Genomic DNA, 27,882 nt, shown 5'->3' on the forward strand with positions numbered 1-27,882 from the left:
ATACCTACGTATAGAGATTTATCAAGCGTATCTTCTATGTGGAAGCATTCAGTATCTAATATTTCCTTGTTTAAAACTTCTTTTATACGTGATTTATTACTAATTATACTTTTCAATGTTGTGTATGTATTTTTTGTGTTATCAAAACTTCATGACGCCTGCAAGAACGAAGCCAGTTACGTCAGTATTAAATATTAATATAAGGACCTTATCCTACGTGGTATAAGCAAGAACAAACAGTACCCTACAAAACCATATAGGTACATATTCATCGTATATACCTTCGTCATATTATGGTCTAATTAGAAATGATACAAAATTAAACTTAATTTCTTGACCAGCTTACCTTTAAACATAAATATATATAGGTAGGTACATACATAATATTCATTTTATATACCTTCGTCATATTATGTTCTAATTGGAAATAATATAAAATGAAAGTCAATTTCTTGACCAGCTTCCCTTTAAACATAAATATATACAAAGCCGATAATTCGCCGAAACCAAAACGTACGTTTGACTTTACAGAACCACAAATACCTTTTATTTATCCAGTTAATAATTCAAACATTTTATCTAGATGTACGACATACATTAAAGGCTATTACTATCGTTTTAGATAACCATCTTGAATATTAATTAATGCGGAAAAAATAGACTCATATTTATGTCAATGGATAATGTGTATAATATTTCATGTAGCGTAGATTTTGTTCGAGATATTTAAGACGATACACAAAAAAAAATCCACTGCTTGGCGGGCGGAGTCTAATAGCTCGCTATCGCGAACGCGGGTGTGCGCGAAGTCATTCTTGCAAACTCGCCGCGCTGCCGCTGGCCGACTCGGGACAAACATGTATGGAGTCGTCATACAGTTATAATTTATTTATTTATTTATTTATTTTAATTTGGCACACCAACAATAAATACATTTGACAATGATAAAATTAACATTATTAATTAATTAATATTATGTACTTATCAATGAAAGGTGTACACAGCATTTACAATAATAGATAGTTCTCGAAATTATATAGAATTATTTATGAATTTTATTTTAATTATTATTAATTATTATAATATTATTATAATATTGTTATACATTTATTTAATTGTTGATTTATTGGTTTTATTTTCTTGCTTATAAACAAATAATCTTCTTTTTAACAACTACTTAGACATTATTAATAATTATTATCATTCCGTAATTTATCTTTCGTAATTTATCTCGTAATTTATTTCGTAATTTATCTTTATTACAAAATAATACAGGTTATAAATAATCTTTAAAATAACAAAAAATATTGTTACTCTGAAAAAATGAAATGGTACCTAATTACGCGGACTACTGAATTGATTTAGATAGAATTTGATGCTGACGTAGATATTACATCATGCCCAGAAATGAAAGGTACTATTTCTGAAAGAAGTTATAAACCCTAATTCTTCTCAGTCAAAGTCAAGAGTGGAAGATATCACTAATACAGTAAAACTGATGCGAAAGTTTGGATGTTAATTTGTATATTTTTTTGTTAGTTGTTACTTAATCACGTCAAGACTACATTACCAATTTTGATAAAATATAGCTAATTGCCTGGATTTACACATAGGATACTTTTTATCCGAACTGAACACTTCTGTGGGATAAAACAGGATTCACGATATAACCTAATTCCACGCGGGCAAAGCCGCGGTCGGAATGATATTTTTTTAAATAAAAAAATTGTTTAAAAAAAACACAAAATATATTGACGCATGTATTTATTTTCTGCATATAATTGTAATTATTCATTACAAATAATCAAAATAAAATAGCCAGAACAAAGTTAGGCCCTGGTAGGATAGGTAGGCAGGTACAGCAATGTGAGACGAACACTGGCTTATTTATACCAATAATAATGTATTATAAACATTAAATTAAGTTTACTTTCTAACAACAAAAATACATAATATTAGCTAATGTGAAAACGAATCAACCAATCATCCCACAACAATGAAATGTGCACACAAATATTCATCCAAATCGGTTCATGTGATTAGGAGGAGTGACTGCAGCGCCATCCTCCGGGCCCAATTGTGTTTCCAGATCACCCAGGAACTCAATTTAATATACTTACACAAAATTTTTCGAAATGAAAACTCACATTACTATGTAAATATGAATATAAACCGGTTTTAGTACTAAGCAATTTCCCGCACAGGTGTAGTAAGTATAAATGAAATAAATATCAACATCAAATTCTTTATACAACATACTTATCTACCACCTACTAAGAAATTCTTGAAATTTTTTCGTATTTTTTTAAAATATAATACTACTCCAACGAGCTCCTGTTCCATAATTCCATATTACATCCACCATACTTCCACTAAGTTCACCATGATTTTTTATTTCTTTGCAATTTGTTGCTTTTTGCTAAAAATGGAATCATGCGATAAAACCAGTAGAGCGTTGATAACATACATTTATGACTGAATAAAGGTACTTACGAAGGAGTGGGTTCACATTGTGAACAATCAGTGGGTTTATTTTTCTTCTGGATTCCGGATTTCTGAAAAGATTATTTATGCTATAAATGAAAAAATCTTACACATTCGTTATGTACTTAAAACAGGGGTACATATCAAACATCGTCTATAATACAATTATCATCAAATTTAAAATAAAACCAACTTACTTCATTAATTTGTTCCAATTGTAAGCATTCTTTTTCCTCCAACCTTTATGTTTCTTCTTCTTATTTTCTTTATTGTCCCCATTTGTCTCATTTTGTCTTATCGTGTTGTCACCCTTTTTTACCATTGCGCAAGCGACACAAGTTCCCCGTGTGACGGCCGTAGCGGGAATGACTCGTGCAGCGATCGGGGTAGGAAGGTACAGGGCGGCTCTCGCTATATTGGCTGGTCAGGCGCTAATTTCAAGTATTTCTTGTTTATTTCAAAACCATCGCATATTTCAAAATTCTAACACGGTAGACGTATCGGTTGTATATTTTATAGTTAATATCCAAAAAGTCGTAACTTTACGTTTGTTATTTTGAAGATGCCAGAGATTAAAAAAAAAATAACAATGAGAACTTTGTATTTTTTTTCTATCGAGAAAATATCATGGAATCATGTTTCTAAAACGGTAGACGTATTGTGTTACTATTGAACTTTCTTGTCAAGAATTTTCATCACGACAACTTTAATAATATAAAAATTACGAAGGTTTAAAAAGGGCCGTAAATGTTAGAAAAATTAATTCATCACCTTAATATGTAACTAATCGTTTGAAAATAGTCGTCTGCTAAATTATTTGGTAACCTGTTAAGGCGTCTTTAATCATTTAGAAACTATTGCCATTTTCACAATTAGACTGATTTTTTTTTTTAATTTTTAAATGTAAATGAAAAGAAGAGAAAGAAAAAGAGAAGGACATCGCCTTCACTTTCTATATTTCTGCGAATGGCACTCCTTATATTGAGGAAAAAAGTTTGCGTTGATAACTATAAAAATATACTTGAATGCTTTTTATCCTACTGTGCCAATGTAAAGTTACGTTTTGAAATGTTTGTATGTATGTTAACATATTTCCTTGGCACGTTCGGTAGCATTAATAAATGAGTTGATGGAAATCAGCTTAAGAAGTAACATTAATAGGTTTCTCTTAATTCTGAGTGACACTGGGTGTATTAATAATAATAAGAAACCAATTTTGGCGGTAAATTATGTCTTATTATTATTTTAATTCATACTTTATAATGTTAATATAAATTAAAATAATCGTGAACTTTAGATTTCAAGTAAGTTATATTTAAAGTTTAAACCCATCCTACAACATAACTCTATAATAAAATTACACTAAACAAGCCTATTTCGTATGTACAACTTTTTATTTACCAGCATTTAGTATTAATTCGCCATTTTTGGTGCCAATTGCTTATCAGTAATGTGATCGAAGAATGTTTGATGTGAACAAGATGTTACTAAGAAATTCCATTTGTTTTTATGATAAATACGTTTATTCTAAAGAGCTATTATAATAATTACATCTGTACAATTATTGCGTGCAGTGGTTCTTTATTTAGTTGGTAATTTAATTAAAAACTACAATACAGGGTGTCCCACTTTCGGTATACTAAGCGCAAAGGGACTTGTAGTTTTGCATACGCTGAGTACGTAAAAAATAATTATAAAATTCCAGACGCATTTTTTTTTTAAATAGAGGAATTCTTAAAATTCCATGTGTACACCCCCAACAAGCAAACCGCCCAACTTTGCCACCCGCATGTGAGCTATCGTTTAAGATTATGTTTTCATAGACAAAATACTCACATTAGCGAAACGGTATATGCCGGCTGCGCGAAGCTAGAGACGAATACATGGATTTTAAGGAAAAATTTAGCAAAAAATTTTTCGCGTAATTTTGTTATTTAAGTATTTTTTATGTGATCAGTGTATGCAAAACTACAAGTCCCTTCGCGCTTAGTATACCGAAAGCGGGACACCCTGTATATTTGAAGTGGTATCTCTGAGTTGTAAAATTTTCAATTCGTGTGACATTTTACCACTCAACTATTTTGCAAATCCTATTTCACTTAACGTGTGAGGTCGATTCAAATTTCAAATATCTAATTGAAATAACAACAATATTTCTACTGTTTCTACTAAATAAGTCCAGTAGTAGTGGCTATATCAAATAAAAACCAAGCCGGCAGGCCTAGACAAACAGCAAAACGCTTGTCATCTATTCGTTATCTATATATAAACATTAGCAATTGCTGGTACAACACTTATATAGCGGATAGATATTAAACAAAACAATTGAAATGTCAACAAACGCCAATAATCCATAATATAAACAAATCATAAAATGGCGCCAATTCGCTCGCCCACTAACAAGGCGTAAAATATAAAATTTGCTAACAAATATTTGCACTTAGTTATTTGTTTTCGACTTTGCAGAATTTCGCGTGACCATAAAATTCTTCACAATATATACGACCTTTAACGGTCATACTTATGTATATCCACCACAATCCACATATAAATGTGTATGTACATATTTGTATGGAGTTTGATCACTAATTACTTCGGTACATAGTATTGAATATTAATAGCATTCCGGTTTCGTGGTACAGATAAAAAAATAAACGGTATACTTTCCTGTATGGTTTCTTTTCCCGTTTTTTCTTTCATTGTGTCTGGTAATCCGAAATTTCTTTGTACTTTGAAATTAAATTGTTATTTTCCTCATTATTCTGGTGATCATTGTGTTTTTTGAGCCAAAGTTATTGTCATCGATCCTTATAGTATAAGTTAATTGAAGATCTCAAAAATGATAATACATATTATGATGAGATAAGATAGGTAATACATAGTTTTTTAATTTTAATTATATACAAGTCAAAACAGAGCGTGTTATAGTAAGTTATAAGTTCATTAATCTCTACGTAGACCTAACTACGTATGTAAAAATAGATTAAACCCTAACAATAATAACACCAATTTATTCGATGTAAACCAGTTCTAACCAGTCATTAAGAAAAATTTAAAACATGAACACAAAACAACACGTATTTAAATTTCGAACTCGCATTAACAACGAATCAAATTCGAGTTTCCTCATTCAAAATCATCGAAAAGCAAACGTCAAGTAAACAATGATTTACGATATTATAATCGAAAGTTATTTAACCACAAGACGAACATTGTAATTATTATTTACAAGCCACAATAAATCATTACAACACACTGTAAATATTTTTAAGGAACAGCCAAAGGGCATGGCGTCTGAGAAACGATTACAGACAATTTCACTTACAAAATTATTCGATTATCATTTTATTATTCACTAGCGGTCCGCCCCGGCTTCGCCCGTGGTACATGTTTACGTTTTCTCTACATAAAAACCATCCTCGTCCTTCAAGGAATATAATAAAAAAAGAATTATCGAAATCGGTTCAGCCGTTCTCGAGTTATGCGCTTACCAACACATTTTGCGATTCATTTTTATATATAAAGATTTGTTCATATGCTAATAACAGGTCTCCATTGTTTAATGTATGTTTTCAATTAAATACTTTGAACATTTACTTTATAATATTTAAAAGCTGACAACGGATATTTTCGTAAACATTTGTGACAATGAATGACATATTGACATTTAAAATGTTTTCGTTTGTTTTAGATTGGCAATTGGCATATAAATTATTAATTAGTTAAGTAAGACTTCAATGAGGATGGTATAATCTTTATTTGTTCTTATGTTTCTGTCTCCAACTCTTTGTAACTGAAACATTTTATTGAAAAAATACGACGATCATTTTTTTAACAATTTTGGTTATAGTTGCTGGCTGTACTTTATGTAGTTACGCTTTGCCTTAGTTACACACGAGACAATCTTGGAGACAATCATCATTCCCTTAGCCGTAGCCTTAACCTGTCATATGTATTCAAATTTCAATGCTAATTTCATTGTTGACAGTACAATTTGGCTCTGCCTTCCGTTACTTAGGCTTAATGTCATTCTGTCAAAAAATCCTTATCTGTCAGTTGCTGACAGGTGATTGGTTTTGCTGATCTTGCTAAGGACGCAAGAAGCAGTGTAAGCAGGAGCATGTATGTGGTAAGTGAGTTTCAAACCTTGTTCAATATAAGGTCGTATTCTTGGTAAGTATTTATTTAGCAACAAAGCTGAGTCAACGTTTTGCAGATTTGTTGTCAACATATTGACGGCAAAAATGAGTTTTTCTGAGATGGTATTTTGAAAAGATATCGCCGCAGGAGTGAACTTTTAAGGAATTCAGCAACATACTTCCATCAACATTGTTGATCAACTGATCCTGTAGCCATTACTTAGCATTTTTAACTTCGTAATTAAAATGTAACTGCATATATAATCTACCATAGATTTAATTGGCCAACGACGACGACGACGAAGACGATTGTAATAATCTAAGTAAGACACACTAAACCATAATATATAAGGATGAGATAGTATAAAATCTAAAATAAAAATATTTTTTTTTCCTGAACGTCCATCACGACTCATAAACTTGACAGCATTCGAACCCTACATTGTATTTAATTTCTGTTCTGACGTGGTCCTGTTAAGAATCTTGTATTTTTTTCTAATTGTTCTTGACAATCTTGGCTAAGGAAAGCGCAGAACAGAAGACAGTTCGAGCATATTTGGCCTTACGATCTGTCCTTGGAGTGTATATGCACACGTTATCAGTGTCAGTGTCTCGATTCGCATTTGTTTGGCCGCATTCCGCAGATAAGTCTGTTTTGATTGGGAATGCTTGTTCGTTGACGTTGTTTATAATGAAAGAACGTTGAACACGGTGAAACGTGGATCGAAGACACAGAAAAATTATAATTTTATATGTACTATTGATTGAAGTTAAGAGTTGATTTTACTGTGCTCTGTAAAATTAACGTGGCACGATTGAATTATTTTCTTACGGTAAGACAAACTAATAGTCGTCCAGTAGCAAGTTATCTTTTGTACAAGATGAAGAAAAAAATCTATCCCTTACTTAAAACTCCGATAAAAAGTAACATATTAAGACCTGCAAACTAAACACATTTTTGTGAAATAACAATAAATTATCTTCTTACCATTAAAACTTTCGAATCAAGTACCTATAATATGAGTCGGAAGTAAATTAAAAGTATGAGAAAATGCGCAATATGTACTTGCAAAATCATTACCAAAGCTATTGAATAGTGCCTAATGAGCAACGTGTTAATAGACAAAAGATCAATCACGCGTATTCAAATGCTATCAGATGTTTTCGATTGAGAATAGACTATGGTACGGTACCTTATAGTTCTTGTGTGTACTTTGTGCTTTATTTTTATGTAGTTATGTGTTTTATGATTTTGTATTCAAGTACCTACTTGTTTTTTATGAAATATGTTTCACGATGATGCTTTGAGTTCGTTCTTTTGACTTATTTCACTGTTTTCACTATTTCTCTATCTAATAATGTTATAGGTACTCCATATTGGTCCTTATTATTTATATCTTTTGTATTTTAATTGAGATGCTGCCAAGTGCCAATATGTATATAAAATAACCTACCTATTTATATAACCAAATGTTATGTCATATCTGCGGCTCTTATATTGATTTCACTCATCATATATGGGATATTATGTTCCCACTGCTGGGACACGGGCCTCGTATGAGGGTATTCTCCTATTAATTTCATTATTAATACTCCTAATTTAGGTTTTAGTTATTACATAGATGTTTAAGTGCGGCACTTTTTGAACGGGTCTATTTATTATGATTTATACGGATTTTTTATTAATCCACTCAGAACTCCATAAAAATTGCTTATTCCGTCAAGAATATAATATAATATACTTAATTCATATTTATTATTACCTCTAAATAAATTAAATTGTGGAAGATAACACCTCACATGATTAATCAAATGTGTTTCATATCCAATTAAGTTTATGGCCAATAAAATAATAATAAAACTATACAAATACCGCCGTTAAATTTAATTAACATATAAAGTGTGAATTGCGACATCTCGTTAATTGACTTCATTTTTTGTGTTTAATTTATATATGCATCTATATTAATCTTTGCTTTTAAAATACCTAATAATGAACGTGTTAAATAATGAAAATATAATGTAGCTATAAGAATCATGTTATGTGAAATTTGTTACCAACATAAGTATAAATTAGTACTAGCTCAACAAGAATTGAGAATAGTTGGTACTTACTTAATGTTATAAGTAGATTGTACCTACATAGATTTTAAACATCTGGCAATATATCTGATTTAAATCACTGGACCAAAATCCAGGTATCAATGCCGGAAAGGTTTATTAAATAAATAATTTATAACCCAATTCAATCGGACATTCAGCCGTGTTAACATGTTGGCAAATGGCACGGGTTGCGCGCGCGCATACCGTTTCGATTAGAAATATTCGATCTGTGGAATAACATGAATTGGTCTCGTTATGAGGAAAAAAGTAGTTAATAGAAGTAAAATATTTATATTATTTATGTATGCTTTATTGCTCAAAATAAATTACAAGTTGAGACTTAACCTACGTTGTAACAAACGGCGGCCTTATCGCTAAACAGCGCTTTCTTCCAGACATATTGTTGTTTGTACAAATGTTTTGATGTGGAACTTGGAAGTGACTGTCTATCTGTATTTATGTTCTGTGTCTTGGACCACAAGACTGTTTATCCTTGCATTTTTAGTATTCTTCTAATAAATTGTACTTTAACTACTGCAAAAAGAACACACAAGGTATGAATCGAGCCTCTTGTTTCGTGCCATACAGAACATACTTATTACTTACAGACATAGAAGTTTAGATAACAATATCACATAGGTTACACAAATCCCAAAAGCATTTTACTTGGAAGGTTCTATAACCACCAAACAATTAGTTCTAGATGTTTCGAAAGCTATAGAAAGGTTTGATAACAACTCTTCACGTCGTAACAGGGAGTGTATCTCATTTGCATATGCCCTTTTTGAGTACAAAATGATTTGGTCGAAACGTGAGCGACGTTGCAAAATAAGGTCGATGTCTTGATTAAAAGTACAATACATTCACATTTTAATGTTCTACGGCGCCACGGGTTACGCAAATTCTTTTGTTAGTACCGTTTATTGTTAGTGGGTATTCGATGCGGATATAAGGATTACATACTACGTGGTTATGAGTCCCTGGTAGATTATGGGCTAGATAGATTGATAGAGTTAAATCTTATAGGTGCAAGTTTTGAAGATATTTCTTTCTTTTTGAAGTGAACCTTCTTTGGGCGCGTTGAGAGTAAAATTTCAAGGTCGCTTCATGGCAATACTGTCACGTCATGCAGATTTTGGTATCTTTGAATCTTGCCAAAGAAATTTCACTTCTGACACGTGTTCTCGGCACACACCGTCTTCGTCAGTACCATTTATTGTTAGTGGGTATTCGATGCGGATATAAGGATTACATACTACGTGGTTATGAGTCCCTGGTAGATTATGGGGTAGATAGATTTTGGATCATCGATATTTTGAGGTGCGATTTTTGATGATAGATTTTCTTTAGATGCAAGTTTTGAAGACGTTTCTGTAGTCTTTTCGTGATACTTACTGTTTTACATTATTATTGAAAATATGTATTAGATATATTTACTTATTTCTTTCTTATACATTAATCTACTAGATTTTATCAGAGGTAAAGATAGCATGATGATTTGTAAATAAACTTTAATGTATTTAATAATACGCTTCAAAAGTGATATTCAAACGAACGAGCTTTTTTATCAGAAATCTCATGTAAAGAGGCCTTGTTAATCTCGTTTGTTTATTTTTTGTCTACACCTAATATAATACGACGCACTTTCTCAGCTGTTAGAAACATATGGATACGGTCGTTTATTATTTAGTTCATTTGCGGTATTACAAATTTCTAAAAACTCATTATATCATGAAAATTGTAAGTTGAAATAAAGTAGGTACGTAATCATGCAAAGTTTAATCTACTTGGAAGAAGATGAAAAATACTACTATTACTATCTAACGCCAATTTTTAAAAAAGGTTTACCAACATTAAAGATCTTCAGAATCTGTATCTGTAAGAAAATAATTTATTAGGCATCCGGCATCCCACTTGATAAATAACCTGCTAGGTACCTCGTGATCTGTTTATAAGCAACGGAAAGGGCTGAAAATTGATTCGCAATTAAACCTTGTTTCTTTTAAAACCTGATCCCACTTATAACATTAAAAAACAGCCACGTTATTTTTGAAATAATTTGAACTGTTAATTGTTCAATGAACTCTATTTTTAGTAAATAAACAATGGCCTTATTTTTTTACAATTTCATAATTAAAATCATTCACAGATTTGTAAGGCTAAACGTTGACATTCGAATTATTTTAATAAAATTTTGCCCTTTAAAGGTAATATACAAGTTATATAATTAAATACATACAAAATTAGGTCAGTAAATTAATTCAACCCCCAAAAAGGAAATTCAGGATCGTTTAATTAATATAGGCCTGTTTAAAGTATTTTATCGTAATTAAATTAAATGTAATCCCCATATTCGTTCAATAAATTCCAAAGAAATGTTAATGCAATATTGTAATTTATAAATCAAGGATAATTACTCAGTTAAAAGTTTTACCGTGTACTTGGCCTTAGGTACTACATCGAAATTCGATTGAAAACGATAACGTTTGCCCATTAATGTATAATTATAAGAATTTACCAATTTAAAAGACTGATAAAATCTTGAATGAAGTCCTCCCACTCGACTGAAACTCTCTGAAACTAAAATAGCTGATAATATAATGATCATTTTTTGGTTCTATTTATCTCTTGTCAAATAATTAAGGCATAAAAAGTAAATAGAACTAATGCCTTATCCATATTCAGATATTTTTATTAGGAAAACATAAATTAAGTCATCGTGGCACAATAAAAAGGCTGTTTGAATAAAATATAAAAGGAAAAAACTTAGAGCGTATTATTTTATGTCTTTAGCATGTCCATATTATGGCAAAACTACATAAAAATGGTATTGTAAAAATATAAAAATGCTAAATATGTAAAGCAAACTCATAAATAAAAGATGGCTGCCATAAATAAGACTTAATAAATGAGTTTATTGGCCAATAAAATTTGGTCTACATGTAAATTAGATGTTTAGTTTTTCGCGATTGTGTTAGAAATACAACTTTCTTTTAAGCTGTTTGGAAGATTTTTGGATATTGGAATTAGGAATAAGAATAGATAAGGTATGAATGTGAAATAATAAAAAGTCGTTCACTTTTCAACTCATAAATCTCCATGTAAGAACCATATTTTAAGTGTAAGTAATGTTATCTACCAGTAGAAAGGAAACTATGAAACGGAAAATATTGTTAAATCGATTTTCCTTTCAATTGTAAATTAATTTAAATTTTCGTATTTTGAAGATTTGATACTTAAATTACCAATTTGTCGATTACGTCGTTTGTGAATCAAACTTATGATCTCATTGAGGGACGGTTGTATAATTTGAGTTACTTTAATCAATCATAACATCCTACATACATTAAAGATCCTGGACCATCATAGGTAGAGTTCGTCGTACTAACTTCCAACATATGCTTGAAGACCCGGTAGCACCTGCTTGACATTGCACGCATCGTAATAAAACATACATTTCAAAAATCTGTATTTTAAATTTTAATACGTATACAACATTTCATGCGTGGAGGGAACATTGAAATAAAGCTCTGGTGTTGGCAGATAAAAACGTTTTGCTTTCCTAAAATATATTTTTCTATATAAAACTATCGTGATAGGTGTTTAGCAATTAACTAACACTCAACATAATATACTAATTTGTCAAACGTCGAGAATCAAACGCGGGATTTATAATGTGTTCACATTAAAACTTAATGCGCTGTTAGATTCTCTGATTGGTCATTATTCAATTGTAAATAGCCGTTTAAATTCATTTTGTATTTCGATGTTTTATTTATTCTTAATGGGTGGTATATGGAAATATACAGCGTGTTCAGAAAAATGATATGTGATAAGTGGGTCACTTTTGAAAAATTGTATGTGATGTGTTTTCGTTCCTATGAAATAAAAATTAAAAGAAAGCAATAAAATTTGATAAATTTAAATTTTAGACTACCGTAACTGAACGATTTATTGAATTTTGATATTTTTGAAATAAAAAAATCATAGCAAACAAAACTTAGCTATCGGATATATATATAGTTACGATAAATAATTCTAGTGGAGTCCGATTTTTGCTCATAAGGTAGTTAAGTATATAAATTTCTTAATTACACGTATACCTACTAGCAAAGATTAAAAGTTACATCAAAGAGTTCTTATTAAAATAACAATGTATTATGTTAATTAATGTCGAAAATATAATAATTAATATAAATACATTCCGATTAATCATTAAAATATATCGAGCGGATTTGGATTGAAACCAGTTTGAAATCCTTTGAAGTGCCGATTATTGAGATAAAGGATACAGTTACGATTTAAAACATTAATTATAAATATTAATAACTTCTTTTATTAATCTAAATGGTTTCTTGGAAAGCTCGATCAGTTCGATTAATAAAGTTTTCTACTGTCTAGGTAAAGAAAGTTAAAACTTAAAAAGTAGGTGATAAAATCACATACATTTTGTATTATAAGAACATAGCTTGGAAGAAATTGCTTGAAGCAATAAAGCCGCCCTTTGCATCTAATGTCCTGTCTGTGTGTGTGAAATTTGTATTTGTGTTGTATGCAATAAAGATTATAAATAAATAAATAAATAAACATAAATGGTAAATTTTCTGATAACTCTCCTAGCTAATTGCATCTAATGCAGCATATGTAACTATATTATGTAACATTTTTTGAAACTATAAGTCCTTTTCATTTAGGATGATTCCTGTGACACTTCATCGTGTTCCGAATTACGTATTTTATGTTTAAAAAGTCAAAATAATTTTAGTGCATAATATTTTTATTTTATGGCGGCATTATTACCAAAAATATAAAAATGAAACATCTTAAGGTTATAAATCAAAAACAGTATTGTTTAGTTTAATATAATGAAAAATAAAATAAAATAACACAAAAATATAATACCTACCGCTACGCAATTCGTGTACATGAAATGGATCGTTGAAAAATCATAGAGTTGGAAAATCATATAATCGGCGCCCATCTTGTGATCGTTTGTCAATCGAGTCAATCGTCTGTACGAGTACGTCAGCCTTGTATATTGTAGCATTTTTATATTGATACTTTACGTGGTATTCTGTTATTTTTACTAATTGTTATTGTTGACTTTTTGTTGCTGTTGTTTGCTAAGCTTCCTTAGTTAATAGTTGGCGAAATGCCGAAAAAACTAATTTTGGTACTTTATTCAAATCGATTTCATTTCCATATAGAATATTATCGATTATCGGAAACAATTGATACGATTTCAGTAACCGACATCTCTACACGTGTCAAAAATCGATGTGTCACAGAAATCATCTTAGGTGGAAAGGACTTATAATAAAGAAATTTTTCATTTTTCATTTTCATTTCATTAATTACGTTATCTAAATTTCCAACCAATCACAAAATAAAGAGAGTTTTACCAACCTTGATATTTTGAAATATGTACAATGATACACATTTCTATATTCACTTGCTGAAATCAGTCGTGTATATGTACCTATTTCATATTTGACTAGTTTAAAAGCCGTAATTTAATCATAGACACATTTTATTTTCTACTTGTTTTGGGGGATTATAATATTTAATGATAGCAGTTTTATTGACGAAGTTGAAATAATGTATTAATTTCGTTGTCCATACACGAAATTTTATTTTTGGCAGTATAAAAGATTTATAACAAATAACAATTTAAATACCATTTCTATAATAGGCATCATAACAGCCATTTTCTTGTACATGTTTAACATAAAAAGATAATAAAATATTCTAATATTATTCAAATTGAATACTTAATAAAGCTATTGACATAATTATTGACAAATAATTCGTATAATGACCTGTTATCGAATGCTATGGTCGATTTTTATAAAGTTTTGGTGAATTATTGACAAAAACAATGTAGAGATGACAATATAAATTATAACTAGATTCTAAATATGGTTTACCAGCTAATTAAATATTAATTTTATCTAGTAGGTACCTGATCTTTATAACATTTGCACAGTTACTACATAATTACTTCTTGCTCATTAATTATTATAGCACCTCATTTGTCAATCAAATAATTAACTGTTAACGTCAAAATAACAGAGATTAATAGAAACGCGATAACACAAAAACGACTGTAAAAAAAAACATCTTAATCGTTAAAATGGTCTTGTACATATTATAGTACAAGACGGGTGCGTTCACTAGTACATAACTTCTAATAGAGATGGTGAATGATAATCGTGATTTGTGATAGATTACTGTGACACAGCATCTATGACGTCCACACCTACGCGAAACAAATTGTTTTCTTATAATCCAAAGGTCAAGTAGAGGTAAGTTCATTTAACTCGTCCTAATCTACAATCGAATTGCAACTTTAATGCCTAGGTATAGAATTCAAATTCGCATAAACAATGAGTAAACTCTAAAGTTTTACATGCAAATTTTGTAGCTCGTATGTTCATAGGAATAAGGTCGATGAAAGTTTAAGTTTTGGCCACATTAATTACGCATCACTAGGAAATCGTGTAGATAAAACCAATAAATCGTGGCGAATACTTTTAGGAAACAATTAGGCTACCGGTGTATATGAGAAATAATGATAGGTTAAGTGTCAGCCAGTTTTTTGCTTATTAATTTTTTATCTGTATGTTAATGTGTGATTGGGAATAGTTTAATTTTGAACGGAGTTTAGGAATTTGATATTTATTAATAGCATGGTTTTACTCTGTGTTCATGATATTGTGCGATATTCTTTTCTAACTTATAAATTACTAGCAGTGTCCCGCGGTTTTACCCGCAGTGCTCAGCTCTTGTTGGTCTTAGCGTGATGATATATAGCCTATAGCTAGCTAGATAAATGGGCTATCTAACACAGAAAGAATTTTCCACATCGGACCATCGGACCATCCTGAGATTAGCGCGTTCAAGCAAACAAATTCTTCAGCTTTATATTAAGTATTAAGTATAGATAATACAGATCACTTAAATAATCTCATTTTGGGGACTACATTTTTGTTGTAGGTACAATACATTTCACCGATCCCTCCGTAAACATGAATGTTATGTACTTTTTATTATTTCGCGCAGTTGTAAAAAGTGTTGAAACGGAGAGCTTTTAAATTTCATATCGATTATATTGAAGTCGTAAAAGACGGAGGTACAAATAGAATTAAAGTACACTTAACCTATAAAAAAAATGTTTTTTACTTCATATAACATTACAAATGATGACTGAAAAAATCTTTACGTTCTTAGTATACATCTTTATCGATTAGTAGTTTTAACCACTTTTAACTGACAGATAAGCTAAACAGAGCATATCCAAAACTTGTAAAATTGGTTAATAAAATTATACCTGTCTTAGGTACCACAAAAAACTAGACAGGGTTTAACTCTGGTTTTGTCGTTTTTCACATAGACAACTATTAAAGAGACAGATCCCTGGTTTAAAGTTAGACTGTGTTTAAATTGTTTTGTGGTAAGACCATACATTTTTAAATGTCGGAAACCAATAGACCAATATTAAGGTACAAATAGAAACAAATATAAATAGTGAAATAATCTTAGGTGGGTGTATATGTCAATAGTTGTTTGAGCCAAACACTCCACTAACAAATTATTCGTGACACTGATACTTCACACATGCTGATATTGTTTTTCACTCGGTTTTCCTTGTTGCTTTTGAGTAAATTTTCAATTGAGCAGAATTTTCTGTTTGTGTAAGAATATGGTAAGTGTCTAAAACACTTTTGTTTTTAAGGTAAAAAGGATTAGTTGTAATAAGTGGATAGGTAATGATTTAAAATTATATTTTTATACCGTTAGATCAAATCCTGAAGTGAAATCAAAATTCATTATTTCATCATTTAACTCAATGTGTTCGAGCTTATAAAGACAACAAATAAAACCTTGGTATGATTGGCGACCTGAATCAATTCTTAAATGTATAAGAAATACCTTTCTAAAGGATACAGTCAGCAATTACAGTTATTAGGTAAACAGTACTTCCTAAATGTTATGGACACGATACAATACTTTTATCAGATACATACAATCATCAAGCAAAATAATACACAGGTAATATTGTACGTACCTATATCTTCTTCTCAAAGTTGTCCGTTCACTTCTTCTCATTTGAAACATCGTGTTGTGACTTAATTTTGTGCTTCAATAAAGTAATAAAAAAAAACCAATGTCCACTTCAAATATTTTCTACATAATATTATAAAAATATTTTGATAACAGCTTCCTATTTCTTTGTATGTTCCTACTGAACACGTGTAGACAATAATTTTGTGTCAGTACAAATTTTATCTAGCTCTGTGTTGCTGACCCTACTTGTAGCATTTAGTTCAATTACTATACTATCTGTTGCCTACGTGTCGTGCATATCATCTTACATGACCTTTATCAATACCTAGAAGGGTACAAGCTGGTATTTGTTCGTGGTTATGTTTAATGTTCAGTTGTTTTACAATTACGAATTTGCCTATGGTAAGGACATAATTTTTTGGTAGTTTGATTAATGTAGGGGTAGAAAATATATTTTATCAAAATGATATATCCATAAAAGTAGATATATTCCATATCAATTCTGTAGTGTCGGAGATGTGAAGACTATTACCTAGTTAATACGGATATACTTACAAATAAATTGTAAGTGAATTATAAGCTAATTATTTTTAATTTTACTAATAAATTAGCTTAACTTTAAACCAGATGAAGTACTGACTTGACGAATACGGGAAGTATAACCATGTATAACTAACAAAGCCGTGAAAAGCAGCTCGGTCTGTATGGACGTCAACCCTTACCGAGCTGCTTCGCGCAGCAATTGGTTTGCGAGGCTGCTTCCTGTTAAGGGATTTCAATATCTAACCAATTATTCGACAGATGTGAACTTACTTCTTATTTTTCACGTGAAATGACTTCGACTCATTGAACATGAATATTTTTGAAAACTTCAACTCGGTTCTAATGTACCATTTTATTTAAACCACACGACAGATTCAGTTAATACCAAGTTATTTAAAACAGATAATGTTGTAATTATTTATGATTTAATGATTGATGCCTCCAATAGATCTTTTAACGGATACCCATTGCGGTCACGGACACCGCGCGGATAGATTTTATAAACAAACTGATTTATACGATTTTATGTTAGTTACATTTCGCAATTTGTAATGAGACTATGCTAAGTATAGTAAATACAGATATAAACTAGCGTAAATTTAGATTAAAAATTGAATGAAGATACAAGTCAAACATAGAAACAGTCAATAAAGGAATCCATTAAGGCCGGCAAAGCACCTGTAACACCTCTAGTGTTACGGTGGTGACCACTTAACATCAGGTTGCCCACCTGCCCCTTTGCTTGCTCTGACATAAAAAAAAAATTAAAAAAATCAAAAAATGATTGCTGAACCCAAAACTTGAAATTAAACTTTGGTACTTATAATGTCAGCGTTTTTCAGTGGGCATCTTTTTACGTAAAAACCAACAAAAGAGCTGGCTCCTGAGAAAAATTCGCCCCTTTAAAATGTTGGAAAACATTTCTTATTTAATTTTATTTATCTGTAATAAAAGATTCTAAATTTTTGTATAAATTAAAATTTTCGTTGGTTGATAACTTGTTCAGTAGGCACCTACCTATGTGTATAATTTACTATCCTATCTTAATTTATTTTCACTTTTAGGCGTGTGGCTAAATTTTTGACTACTAAGTACCACTAATGAATACATTATAAATTATAATACACACATAATATGTTCATTAGCTCTTAAAATATTTTAATTAGCTGATAAAAATGGAGAAAAGTAAATTACAGACTTTTAAACGAATTTATGAAGCGATTTCTGAATATATTCACGACTAATTAGGGAATTCACTAGTAATAAGGTGAATCATAAGATAAAAAAAAAGCTTTATCAATTATTATAAGCATACGAGCTTTCCGCCCGCGGCTTTGCCCACGTTTTCAAAGAAAAACCCGCGTAGTTCCCGTTCCCGTGGGATTTTCGGGATAAAACCTATCCTATGTGTTAAATTGTTAATACAAGTTACCCTCTATATGTGTGCTTAATTTCATAGTAATCGGTTCAGTAGTATTGTGAAAGAGTAACAAACACGTACACATCCTCACAAACTTTCACATTTATAATATTAGTAGGAGTAGGATTTTTGGCACATTTTATACTATAAGGGCCGATTTTTCAATGCTTGGATAAAACTTATCCGTCCAATAAAGTATGACACGATAATATTAAAATGTCACGTAAACTGTCAAATACGGGCAATTAGAATACGTTTTTAAAATGGTAGTTTTATACATTATTCGACGAATATGTTTTTCCAACCATTGAAAAATCGGCCCTAAACCAAATAAACGTCAAGATAAAACATTTACGAATGTCTAGCAAGTCATTTGTTCACATATGAATTATTTTACTGTTTTAAATCCGTTAAATATTTCTAACTTGTACAGATCATAAACAATTAGACAGTATACATGCGCATGCGCAAGCAAATGACGAATGATTGAACGTCTCTCATTTGAGTGCCCCCGACCGTCGTCGGACAAATCTTCAAATCAAAACTCGATGACGCATCGCTGGTTTTTTGGTTTTAATCAATCATTGTTTGTTGCTGTATGTTTATTACAGGTTCGGTTTTTTATAATGTTTTGTCAAAAATTTATTGAAAAAATTCGGAGAAATTTCTATTGAATTTGTTCAACAGTTCCAGAGGTACCTATTTCAAACAAAAAAATATAATACTATTATCACTTACTTCATTATAAAATGAATGGGATGACTAATGAAGTCACTGGGTTTGTAAAGAAGTCAATACTAATATAAGTGAATGTACATATAAAATGTGAGTGTGAAATTTACAATTTTTTGTTAATTTTTAAATAGGTACACGAGATAAAGATGTTTATAGAAATTTATTTATTTATTTATTTAAATAGGTACACATCACAGCTGACAATTTTGACTAATTATACATAAATTTAATCACGTCATGTTGCGGTAAAATGCCAGCCAAATTGTATGTACACAGCACAATTGAGGTTAAAAAAAAAATTATTAAAAATTACATTATTTAGCACAATTCATAGATCAAGTAAAATATTTTTTTAGAAAGATCTATAAGAAGTAGAGAGTAAGTATGAATATGTGATAGGTTCCGTGGTACTTAGTCTTCAATGAAGCAATAATTAGCATATTCCAACTGAGACATTCTAGATTTTTTATCTCATGTCTAGAATTCTCAAACCGACGATTTTTATAAAAAAGACTATGTGTTGCGCCAGGAAATGCTTGTGTTTTTACACGAATACGTCTCTAAATAGGCACAGTTTTAAACACCGTTTTAATTGTAAGCTGCCTGTTTAACTGGCAGTTATTTATTTTAGCGTAAGTTAAATCCAGACATGTAATTAAACAGGGAAAAATATTAAGGTTTTTATTTTTTACATTCAATTAACGAGAAGTCACAAGTTATTTTAAAAAACTTTTAGTATTATTGTTATGTATATTTTATACTATTAATTTCCATCGAAATCCGTCTTAGTTTTTACGTAAAAAATGCTTACAAATTTTCGCGTTTATAATATTAGTATCAAATTAGTATATACATATATAGTGAAGTCCCGTATCCCCGTAGTGGGGTAAGGGGCAGATGCATTATGCATACATCTGTTTCACTGATCGATTTTCTTTAGGGACAAGTAGGTGATCAGCCTTCTGTGTCCTGCCAGACCGAGACATTTTTTTTTCTTCGTCTCCACCGGGAATCGAACCCAGGACCCTCGGTTCTACGCTCACGCGTCAACCACTGTACCAAGGAGGCGGTCAAATTAGTATATAAGGTTAAAATAATCAATTATAATATTTAAACATGTCTGCAAACGAAAGCTTATCCATACAAACCGCTAAATAGACTCATAAGTCATAATCGTGTATGTAAACCATACTAATCCTAATTCCTAAACACGTGGGTGCACACGTAGGTTGGTTTAGCAAGCCTCGTCAATCTTGGATTGTTCTAACTGTACGAGAAACAGATGAAATGTGATGGTTATGACAAATGATGGTATCTGCTCCTTTTATATGTACTCTATATTGTAACGGATTTCAGGTGTAATGGATTGTTTTGTTTGTATCGGTTTTGTTCCGACTTTACTGCTACGTTAAAGGGAATTATAGATGTTATTCTTAATTTCTTATTACTGCTACATGAGTTATTAACACAAGCTTTACCTCGATTGCATAATATGTATATGTATCTATAAAACAATAAGATTGTTTTACCGTATGAAAATATGTGAATCAAGTGTTTGATTTTTTATCCTGCTTATATGTAGAACCCTGTGTGGTAGGTAATATCGTCTTTTCTTTAACTATAAATTTTATTTAAAATATTTTTATCTTATGTAGAAGATTACACATCGAAAACATACATTAATTGAAATTTGTTACTTAAAAAAAGTTTGATACAGTTTACTCATGAAAATGAAACAGACAGACTGAATAATTTTTGAATTAATATTATTACATGAATTTCAAGCAATAATATAAAATATTAAAATGAATAGTTGTCATAAACGATAACTGCAATACTATATTACCTACACCTACATACGAGTGAGCCATAATCATATATTTACAGGATTATATTTATAAAATGAAAATATTATGAGGAAATCTTAGTCATTGAATCCTAGTGTGCAACATCATTGCGTATATTTAAACAACATTTTCAACCGACTTCAAAAAAAGGAAGTTCTCAATGCGACTGTATTTATTTTTGTGTTTGTTACCTCTGAACTTTTGACTGGACGAATCGATTTTTATGATTCTTTTTGCATTTGAATGCCCGTGCCTTACGATTGATCCCCTTTAAATTTTGTCTACTTCTGCCCATTTCAAGGCTGTTTATTTTTTGTTACAACATGGCCTTGAGTTGAAAAGTTTGTGTTTGTAATTCTCTTTTTTATTAAAAAAATCTTCAATATGGTTCATAAATTATTGAATAATTGGCTTTAAAAAGATACCTGAAACCAGCAAATGTAAAAAAAAAATACCTCCATGAAACAATATACACTTTTAACCTTTTATTTTAATCGCCACGATTAAGTCCCGAAACAAAACGTTTTAAATAACTCTTAGGAAACCAGTATAAATAGATGACTAGTTTTACGACACGCGTTTATTTACATTTATCTCCAAATTTATGACCTAATTCTTGGGATATTATGTGTTTACGGGTGACATTCGTTGTACATATATACTGTAGCCTGTTCAGGGCGCGGGCACACGATGCGTTGCGGCGCCGCACCGCAAAGATTTCACCGTGTCAGTGGGCACACGAGTGGTGCGGCGCCGTAACGTTGTTCTGTCGCAGCGGCGTCGTAGCAGCGTTGCACAGCGTGTCCTTCCTTGTGATGCAAAACAACTGAGCGGTGCCGCTCCGACGTCGCACCGCATTCACCCCTCCCCGCCTCGTCTTGGTGGTTACAAGTCCGGTGCGGCGCCGGAACGCATCGTGTGACATGCCACAGATATTTCTATGTAAGACGACGCAGCGACACCGCTCCGGCGCCGCACCGCCGCCGCAACGCATCGTGTGCCCCCGCTCTTGGCAACTTGCCAAATTGTATATTCTCTGTATCGCAAATTTATTCGGTTTTTTGCATGTTCTATTTGCGGTGGATTTATTTAGGGACATTATTTAATAGATTATTGTAAAAAATGTTTTTGGTTGTAATATATTGGTGATGTGAAATAATAGTAAAGTTTCCAAATTGAATGAACATTCCATTTATGGTTATTACTAGCTTTCCACCCGCGGCTTCGCCCGCGCAGTCAACGAAAAACCCGCGTAGTTCCCGTTCCCGTGGGATTTCTGGGATTGCGTCATTTTCCCGGGATAAAAAGTAGCCTATGTCCTTTCTCGGGTATCAAAATATCTCCATACCAAATTTCATGAAAATTGGTTCAGTAGTTTAGGCGTGATTGAGTAACAGACAGACAGACAGAGTTACTTTCGCATTTATAATATTAGTATGGATTGACTAGCTGTACACCGCTGTCTCACCCGCATTGCTCCGCTCCTGTTGGTCTTAGCGTGATGATATATAGCCTACTAGCTTCCGCCCGCGGCTTCGCCCTCGTGGTGTTTTGGTAAAAGGTAGCCTATGTTCTTTCTCAGGGTCTAAAGATTATCTGTGCCAAATTTCATCAAAATCGGTTGAGAGGTTTAAGCGGGAAAGCGTAACAGACAGACAGAGTTACTTTCGCATTTATAATAGTAGGAATAGTCTTCCTCGATAAATGGGCTATCTAACACCGAAAGAATTTTCCACATCGGACCAATCTGATACCGATCAAAGGATATAATGACCATGTTGAAAACATTCTTTAAACTCTAAGGACCTAGTTTTACTAAATTCCACCACATATAAAACACATCCACTATGAACTAACTTCCCTTAGTTGCTAATACAAAATAATTAAGTATAAAATTCTACTTTAAACGGTGTCTAGAAAATTCTCTAAAATCTGGACTTAATCATGCTATGCGCTTAACCTAAAATAATTATAATCGTGTAATAAATCGTCCGCTTAGACATTGTGGTCTGTGGTACACGTCACTTCAAGGCTAGATCTTATATCTGAACTGTGATATCTAGATGGTATATACAGTATCGACTAAAGTACATAGGTTTTTGCAATGAAATATTCCCTGCTAGTAAAATAGCATAAAACTGTTTACTAGAACCTAGACAATCATAATTAATAATCTTTTAATAAAAATCTGTTTCTACTTTTCTTTTTAACTTTCGGTGATTCGGCGAGGATTTCGGTTAAAAAAAATGTGTGCGTGTACTAGTGTACACACGTAAGAAGTGAAACTTCTTTATGACCTTATTTTTCAAAAAATAATTTACTAACTATATGCAACTTTACAGAAATACGTCGAATCACGCGTGGTAGGGATAAGAAAAAGATGGCGCGTAACGGAAAAATGTTACACTAAATTTTTTTCCAACCCCGATAAAGAAGTTTCACTTCAAAACATTATCTTGGTTTAATTTCAGACATCTTTATATAAATTACAAATTTTTGTGGTTTTTAATATATTTTTCAACTCACACGTCACACGTAAATAAATATGCCTACAGTAGAGGAAACTGGAAAATCACAATAATTTGGTTCCTATTTAACTAGTACTTACCTACTTGTAACATCTAGGAATATTAGTTATTACTCTCTAATCCATTCATATAATGAACTCCATTCATAAATAAATAAATAAATAAATAAATAAATAAATAAATAAATAAATACCTTCTGAAAACTGTTGAAATTTAAATTAATCCGTCTAGAAGAGCCAATTCAAAAAGCCTTGCATATATACTTGTATACTTCCTCAAAATAAAAGATAAGGCAGGCGCCTTTTATCTTGGCTTAATTATAATTATTTATCCGGTTGTCACATAAAAACTGTTGAGGATTCAATGCAGATGCGTGGCCTCTAGAGATAAGTGAAAAAGGTAAATAAATGCGATTATTATAAGGAAACTTTAAAATGTATAAAATTTTTTCTTAATTAAAAATGAAAGAGTACAGATTTGATTGTACTTGAAGATAGTATTTGTTTTGAAACTTGTTGTAAGTGTGTATTTTCAAATTTCATTTATAAGTTTTCAAAACTTTTTTTAATAGGTACAGAAATATGCCAATCTTGCCAATACATAACTAGTTTATTATGTAATGATTTCTAAGCTTAAAACTATACATGTATGTATTTAAGTGATGACTCTGACTCTGTTTATCTTATTTGTTAGTATGTTTATTTTATATGTAATGGTATTGTATATTGTGTATAGCGACATCTATCGGAAATTTACTGAATTCTAAGGTCGTCCCGCCCGCCCAAATGTTACAATATCCTGAAATATAACCTACTTTCCTGTTGGTTAGCATAGATGTCGCTACCTACTTTGTGTTATAGTAGAATTTGATTTCAATTTATAACACAAAATAAGGTGATAAAAATAGGCATAATGTTTTTTGTATGTGTCTGTATCTTTCCTTAAAATGTCGTCAGATTTTGTTGAAATTGAACAAACCTACTTACAAAATGAACATAGTATATCACATGTTATTTATTGTATTTAAGCACTATTTATGGCTATGGATATCGATCAGGTAATTCATATGTATGGTAATTGTTTCTATTAAAATCTGTCAAAAACAGGAATCAGGAAGGAGTCAGAAAATTAAGTTTAGTCAGTCCAATTTACTGCTTTGTTACTTTTTAATATCAGGTTCATTGCTGATCGCAGTCATACTTTTTCATGATTCCGAAATGTATTTAAAAATGATTTAAAGTCCATTAAAAGAACAAAGAAAGATCAGCCAGCCAACACGCAATTCGTTTCGAATAAAACGTATATCAGGTTTCCTAAATCAAAGTAAAAATTCTCATAATACGCAAACACAGGACGTAAATTTTCTGTTTCGTTGCTTTTAATATAATTTTATGCCTTAGTCGGTATTGTTGTAAGAGATCAAAGGGGCCGGCTTCTGGCTTGTAATCCGATAGCGTCTCTGAAACCTCTGCGGTTTTTGCACTTGAAAACTTCTGTAAAGAATAATTTAAACGAAATAATTTATCATTTTAATTAAACGCGGATTTGATAAACCGCACGATTTATTTTTGACAAATTAGCCATCATAACGCTTCGCTCGTGAATGAGTGTTTACTAAGCGGTGTATTCTTGGACACAATATTTTAAAATGTTTTTTGGTACCTAATCACGAACGTTTTTCATTGCAAAAACACACGTATACAGTTTGGACATATAATAATTTCAATAAAGTTATTTGTCAAGCTCTGTTTTATAAAAAAAGCAAAAAATATGGAAATGGCTATTAGGCAATTGTTTAATTATGATAGTGAGCGTACAACGTACACGTACCGATCTTATAGAATGTAGATAAATGCTAAGCTTTTCTGTCCTAATTGTCCCGTGTAGGAACTAGGATAGCAAATAGCGTAAGATGACGTGAAAAAAAAAACTTAAGTAAAGAGATATTTATTGAAACTTTAATTCTGTTTCCCTAGTGATATGTAATAACCTAATAAACACATTACCCTCCCGTGCCCCAGTCGGGTAAAAATACACTTTCAAAGGCAGAAGCTTATTATTAATAGGTTGATGATAACTACGTTGATGACAAACGAAAATTTCAAAGTAAATTTCACATCTCGTAGTTAATAAAGCACTGTCTCAGTTTATTCTAATGTTTGACGTTGACAAATTATATAAAACTGTACCTTGTCGAATATAAAATGAGGGCGGATGTAAGAATTGCTGACCCAATTTCCAATTTACTGTTTTCATAATTAATCGTCATTTGTGTGAAATTAATGCGAAGATCACGGAGCGGTGTGAAATTGTGAATTGGATTCGTGGATTTTTTAAATATATGCGATTATCAAATACTTCACACATGATAAAGATTTGGTTAGTGTCTTTTCCAAAAACTGTAAAAGGGAATGAGGCAACTATTCAAGTCTATTATTTAATAGTAGCAATAAATATAGGGGTGGTAATACATAACGTGCATCTACTTTTACGTTTATACTTGTGAGGGTCTTAAAATTCACATTGTCGTACAGAACTCTGACTGCAGAAACTATTTTTTTCGCAGAGATTTCGGCGATGTCCAGTGATTTTCTTCTTCTTTTTCATGTGCCAACTCCCGGTCCCAGTGAGGATGGATTCTGCCAATGTCACGTTTTGAACAGATGATTGGAGACGATTAACCAGCGTTTAAGTTAGGTTAGCTTCGTAGCATGAAGCATCGTTTAAGCGTCCTCCGTGCTAAGGAAAAACCACGGATGAGATGTTTCGCTTTTTTTGAAGAGAAACGTGTTTAGTGTTAAATTTCAATGTCGCGTCATGCCAATACCGTCACGTCATGAAGTAAAGCGACGATTTTGGTATATTTGAATCTAAAGAAGTTTCACTTCTGACACGTGTGCTCGGCACACACGGTCTTTTTAACTAGATATTTTGTGCATTATTGACATTGACATTTGTTCCAGGGTTGCCAGTTTTAGCGCACAGCATGCGCGGCGTCACGTGACAGATGGCGTCGGACGCGCGCGCGCGCTCCCCGCAAGATGGCGTCCGAAGGAGACGCGACAACAGGTCCCCTGTATTAACCTTTTTGTTTTCTTTATTAGATTAGTTTTGTTAGAAAGAAATTTCATTTAATTGGTTAATGGATGTAATGTAAATAGTTGACATATGAAGTGGATACTACACTGCGTAGGTACGGGATTATTTTTAAACTTACACTGCGTATCAATTTTTATTTATTCATATAAATCTATGCATATAATAAAACTGTTGAGTATTGTCTGTTGTCCGTTTATCACGGTAAAACTACTGCACTGGTTTCTGATGAAAGTTTACGTTTTAATAGCTATTAGTCGTCGGCATCATTTGAATAGACTATAATTTGAATTTGAATCTACGCATGCGCTAACAACATCGCGGGTACAGCTATTATAAACTAAGGACTGTTATTTTTAAAGTTACATTTTTGTAAATTCAGTAATTCACTGTAAATTTGCTAAATTGCCAGAAAAATTTATCTGTAAAATTCTTGAAAATCTGTGAGAAAGAACTAAAGCCGAAAGTATATTTGTGGAAGTTACATGTTTTTTATTTATGTTTGTATCACAGTTAAAACGTCTGAATAACATGTCTGAGTCAGTGCATTAAGAATAAATACTTCAATACTAATGATATTTCACGTGTAGGCAGTATGGAGGTGTAAGCGCGCGAGTGTTTGCACTTTGATTTAAAACAATTTGTCTTTCCTTTTATCTGGCGAGACAATTCATGGAATTCAATAAATAATCAGATTCTTTGTCCCTTGCAACAAGATATGACATGTAAACATTGGCGCGAGGTCGACCTATTGCCAAATTGCCAACGTTCACCTATTTATACTCGAAGAGTCTTCCGTCTGTCTGTCTGCCACCTGCCGTCCTCACGCGGTTGCCGCGAATTCTTGCACTTGGACGCAAATATCTCAGCAGTCAGTTTACATACGACGTCCATCATAAAACTCTCGCCTCAATCTCCGT

The 27,882-nt window shown here is 31.6% G+C and overlaps 1 protein-coding gene across 5 annotated transcripts in view; it reads left to right on the forward strand.

Annotated features, from left to right (window-relative positions):
* LOC149479547 (rho guanine nucleotide exchange factor 17) overlaps positions 1–27,882 on the forward strand; it is a 108,706-nt gene that overhangs the window by 9,466 nt on the left and 71,358 nt on the right. For 4 of the 5 annotated variants that reach the window (XM_089708034.1, XM_089708033.1, XM_089708031.1 and 1 more), the window contains exon 2: positions 26,830–26,935. In XM_089708034.1, the coding sequence (XP_089564160.1) occupies positions 26,874–26,935 (62 nt within the window). In that variant the 5' untranslated portion in view covers positions 26,830–26,873. Of the gene's footprint in view, positions 1–26,829; positions 26,943–27,882 lie in introns of all 5 variants that reach the window. The other variant, XM_089708035.1, reaches the window with a different exon arrangement.

Source organism: Colias philodice, chromosome 20 (genome assembly GCF_061535455.1).
Source record: "Colias philodice isolate Cphi_HAF_F1 chromosome 20, ilColPhil1 Martin Lab GWU primary, whole genome shotgun sequence".
Lineage (NCBI taxonomy): Eukaryota > Metazoa > Arthropoda > Insecta > Lepidoptera > Pieridae > Colias > Colias philodice.